Source organism: Eretmochelys imbricata, chromosome 1, assembly GCF_965152235.1.
Source record: "Eretmochelys imbricata isolate rEreImb1 chromosome 1, rEreImb1.hap1, whole genome shotgun sequence".
Lineage (NCBI taxonomy): Eukaryota > Metazoa > Chordata > Testudines > Cheloniidae > Eretmochelys > Eretmochelys imbricata.
Genome location: NC_135572.1, coordinates 1,894,043 through 1,898,746, shown reverse-complemented (window position 1 = coordinate 1,898,746; position 4,704 = coordinate 1,894,043). Strand labels below are relative to the sequence as shown.

At 52.0% G+C, this 4,704-nt stretch overlaps 2 protein-coding genes across 2 annotated transcripts; both read right to left on the bottom strand.

The window, feature by feature from the left end:
• Positions 1-2,070: 2,070 nt before the first annotated feature.
• LOC144259242 (olfactory receptor 52R1-like) lies at positions 2,071-2,835 on the bottom strand. The gene has a single exon (XM_077807434.1). It carries the CDS (start codon positions 2,833-2,835, stop codon positions 2,071-2,073), a length of 765 nt encoding a protein of 254 aa, XP_077663560.1.
• A 666-nt stretch (positions 2,836-3,501) lies between these two features.
• On the bottom strand, positions 3,502-4,500 carry LOC144277607 (olfactory receptor 52E4-like). Its single transcript, XM_077838506.1, has one exon. The coding sequence runs from the start codon at positions 4,498-4,500 to the stop codon at positions 3,502-3,504; it is 999 nt and encodes a 332-aa protein (XP_077694632.1).
• Between the last annotated feature and the right edge of the window lie 204 nt (positions 4,501-4,704).

The following is a 4,704-nucleotide window of genomic DNA, read 5'->3' as shown; positions in this document are numbered from 1 at the left end:
GAGTAGGACTTCTCTGCCTCCCATCCCTCCGCAGCTCCTGCCTCCACTCTGTGGCTGTGGCCAGGGGTCAGGGAGGCCTGAGCTGAGGGCTTCTGCCACTCCAGCCAGGGCAACCTGGGCTCTTCCCCTCCCGCATGGCTCCTACTGGGGCTGGAGGCTTGAACTCCTGCCAGATGAACCTGACAAACCCCGGGCTCGGGGCTGCTGCCCCCTTCTGCTGAGCTGCTTCACACGAATCACATGGGGATTCCCATGTTCTGTTCATTCCCTCTGAAGCACCTGGCACTGGGCACTGTCGGAAGACAGGCTACTGGGCTACATGGACCATTGGTCTTACCTAGTATGGCCATTCTGGTCTTCTCATTTAGACCCCAGATGTATCTGCCTCCCGCTGTGACACACTATACCCCATTCCCCTTCCAGAGCTGAGATAGATCCCAGGAGTCCTGACGGGGTCTCTCTCTCCACAGAGTTAGTAACAAAGTAAGAACAGACATTAACATTTTAACACTAACCACTGTAACTTAATTAACTTGCCATAAGATGTGAGAACATATTGATTTTAGAGATGAGTGGGTCACAGCTGACAAGGGGAGGGGAAGACAAGAGCAAGTGACAGGGGCAAGGCATTTGGGAGAAAGACACAGAGCGGGGCGAGGCTTGACAGAAGAGATGGGTCAAGATTGCAATTACAGGGATCTGGCAATCAGCAATTAGAAAGGTGGCAACCCAGGATATTGTGCACATGTAAGGGGACTGTAGACCCTTACTAAGAGTCAGTGGGGGTGTTTTGGTTGGCTAGCTCCCAGTACTAAAAGGGGAAGGGTCTATGGGAAATCAGGACCCTGAGACTGAAAGTCCCCAGGTACAATGGGGAGAGGCCAATGCTCCAGGTCAGCCTGAATGACAGGGCGAGCAGGCTAATCAGGGAGTCAGGAGGCCGGGAAGATCCCGTCCTCTGTGTGAACTGGAATTGCTGGGACAGACAGAGTGAGGCAGATCTAAGGAGAAGGCAGGGGCCCGAGCTGAGCTGTGCCAGATCCAGAGAGAGCAGACCTCTCCTGGGACCAGAGCTGCAGCAACCAGAGCCAGAGGGGCCAGAGAAGCAGCCCAGGGAGCTGGAGGCAGAGCAGCAGCCGTGTAGAGACCGAGTGGTGGAGCTGGGGCTGGAGCAGTCCGGAGCTGGGTGCGGTGAGCAGCTGGGGAGAGCGAGGGGGACCCTGGGCAGCAGGCCCAGCACAGGGAGACACCTCAGCCAAGAGACTCTGCAGGCCAGGCTTGGATCCTAACCCCAACAGGGTGGGGGCGACACTGGGAAGAAGGGACCTACCACTTATAGCCTGAGAGCGTGTGACCACCACCAGAGCAAGTGTCCAACCCACAGCATCCCCGCAGCACAGCCAGGGCCGGAGATGGGGCCTGGGACTTACAAGGAGCAGACTGTGAACTGTCCGGACATTCCAGAGACGCCGTTTGTGATGTTCCCTGCCACAGAGTGGGGCGATGTGTTTCCTTTCACCTTTCCCTTATTCCTTATTCTTTTTAAAATTAATTGTTGATTAAATAATTTGCATTTGCTTTAACTTGTATGTAATGGTCAGTGGGTCAGAGAACTGCCCAGTGCAGAGAGAGTACCCTGGAGTAGGGACACCCTAGCCCCTGTCCTAGGTGACCACAGCAGGGTTCGGGGTCGAGCCCTCCAGGAATCCTGGGCCAAGCCTCGTTGGGGTTACGAGGACTCTGCCAGACAGGAGAGTGGAAGGGGAGTCCCCAAGGGCAGGGAGGCCACTGGCTAAAGGAAGTGGGAGCGAGGACTCAGATCTTTTCGCTAGCCCACTTAACCGGGGTAGCGCAGAAGCCAGGAAAGTTCCGCACAAGAGTGGGACTATTCCCCTGCTTACACACAGACTGATTCCACAGTTTATCACATTCACAGAGTCCAATAAGGACAGGAAAGGATTTAATGTCTCTGTCTGTCCAGTAAGTGATACAGGAAAGGCGCCCAGGGCCACGCACCAGACAGCTCTGCATGGACCTCGGTGTGAGGGCCAGGGCATAAGAAGTAAATATTTAGGACTCTTTATGAGTAAAGAGCTGGAGCAGCCTGCCCAGGATTTCTTTGGTCCTCAACCCATAAATAATGGGGTGTAGCACGGGGGGCACCAGCTGGTACACACTGGCAATGAGAATGAGGAAATGCAGTGGCACATTGTGGCCAAACAGGAACAAGAGAGAGGAGAAGAAATCTGGGATGTGCAAAGCTGAGATGGCACAAAGATGAGAGATGCAGGTTCCAAAAGTTTTGAGCCGGGCATCCTTTGTCGGGAGGTGGAAGATGGCCCGGAGGATCAGAGTATAGGACACAGCGATAAAAAACACATCCATTCTGATCTCAGAGAAAAGATCAAACAGGCCATAGTAACTACTGATGCTGATGTCAGCGCAGGCCAGCTTCACCACGGCTATGTGCCCACAATAGGAGTGGGGGACGATGTTGGTTCTGCAATATGGCCACCGCCTTGCCAGGAAGGGGTAGGGTAATGCAAGTACGGCACCACGCAGCACCACGGCCAGGATTATCTTGGCCACCACAGAGTTTGTCAGGATGATGGAATGTCTCAGGGGATGGCAGATGGCCACGTAGCGATCCAAAGCCATGGCCACGAGGATTCCAGACTCCATCGTTGAGAAGGAGTGAACAAAGTACATCTGGGTGAGGCAGGCACTGAAACTGATCTCCCTGGAATTGAACCAGAAGATGCTCAGCATTTTGGGCAGGGTGGATGTGGACACGACCAGGTCGGTGACGGCCAGCATGCAGAGGAAATAGTACATGGGCCCAAGGAGGCCTGTGTGTTCCCTGGATCTCAGGTGATGGCCGTGGTATAAATGCCTGAATGGAGAGACAACGTTAATATGAAACACTGCCTGCGCTACTGGAAGCTGGTCTCATTGGAGAAGCAGATTGATTACTCTTCACACACTGAAAAATTACATTTTCATTATTCAGAGAAAATAACTATGAACAATAAGCCTACTAAATCCAATTCCATATTTTGTGGTGTTTTCTGCATTAATAGTTCCTACACTTTGTGGTGGGAGACCCCAAAGAGGCACCAGCAGGAAACACAAGTGTGGATCCTGGTTATCCATCATTATCTCAGGCAATGAGAGCCGGTATAGGGAGTCCATACCTTAGGGGGTTCCCCATTCATCCAGTTGCTCGAAATCTCAGAGGGGAAAAAAACAAACTTTTGGGAAGACATGTGTTGAGAGATTCTTTGATAAAAGTTTACATAAATAAAGAAAGCTGGCAACCCAGTGAAGTGTTCATAGACTAACTCCCCAGTTAATCACATTGACAGAGAACAGTAAGGACAGGAAAGGGTTTAATGTCTCTCTGTCTGTCCAGTAAGTGATTTAGCAAAGAGGCCCAGGTCCATGCACCAGCCAGCTCTTCACAGAGCTCAATCTGAGAGCCAGAGCACAAGGAGAAAATCTTTAGGTCTCTTTATGAGTAAAGAGCTGGAGCAGCCTGCCCCGGATCTCTTTGGTCCTCACCCCGTAAATCATGGGGTGTAGCACAGGGGGCACCGCCTGGTACACACTATTAATGAGAACGCGTAAATACAGTGGCACATTGTGGCCAAACCGATGTGAAAGAGAGAAGAAGAAAATTGGGAGGTACAAAGCAAAGATGGCACAAAGGTGAGAGATGCAGGTCCCAAAAGTTTTGAGCCGGGCATCCTTTGTTGGAAGGCGGAAGATGGCGCGGAGGATCTGAGTATAGGACACAGTGATAGAAAACACATCTACTCCAATCACAGAGAAAAGATCAAACAGGCCATAGTAACTACTGATGCGGATCTCAGCGCAGGCCAGCTTCACCACAGCTATGTGCCCACAATACGAGTGGGGGATGATGTTGGTTCTGCAATATGGCCACCGCCTTGCCAGGAAAGGGTAGGGTAATGCGATTATTCCACTGCGCAGCACCACGGCCAGGCCGATCTTGGCCACCAGGGGGCGTGTCAGGACGGTGGAATGTCTCAGGGGATGGCAGATGGCCACGTAGCGATCCAAAGCCATGGCCACGAGGATTCCAGACTCCATCCCTGCGAAGGAGTGATCGAAGTACATCTGGGTGAGGCAGGCACTGAAACTGATCTCCCTGGAATTGAACCAGAAGATGCTCAGCATTTTGGGCAGGGTGGATGTGGACATGACCAGATCAGTGACGGCCAGCATGCAGAGGAAATAGAACATGGGCGTGTGGAGGCTTGGCTCCCTCTTCACGGTGAACAGGATGGTGAAGTTCCCCAAGATGGCTGTGGTGTACATAGCAGAGAAGGGGATGGAGATCCAGACATGGGCTGCCTCCAGGCCAGGAATGTCCAGCAGGATGAAAGTGGAGGGGTTGGTGAAGTCGGTTGTGTTGGATTCTGACATGGAGTAGGGGAGAAGGTGTCCAGCTCTGAGGCATAAGGCTGTCTCCTCCATGTACTGTATGTTCCTCTCACTTTCTGTGTGTTCCCAGAGTCTCGGGTGATGGTCACAGCAGAAATGCCTGAATGGAGAGACAACGTTAATATGAGACACCGCATGTACTAGTGGAGGCTGTTCTCATGGAGAAGCAGATTAATCTCTCTGAACGCACTGAAAAATTATATTTAATTACTCAGAGAAATAACTATGAACAATGAT

Coding starts and splice junctions, on each gene's coding strand:
- LOC144259242 (XM_077807434.1), bottom strand. CDS start 2,835: ATGTACTATTTCCTCTGCATGCTGGCCGTCACCGACCTGGTCGTGTCC.
- LOC144277607 (XM_077838506.1), bottom strand. CDS start 4,500: ATGGAGGAGACAGCCTTATGCCTCAGAGCTGGACACCTTCTCCCCTAC.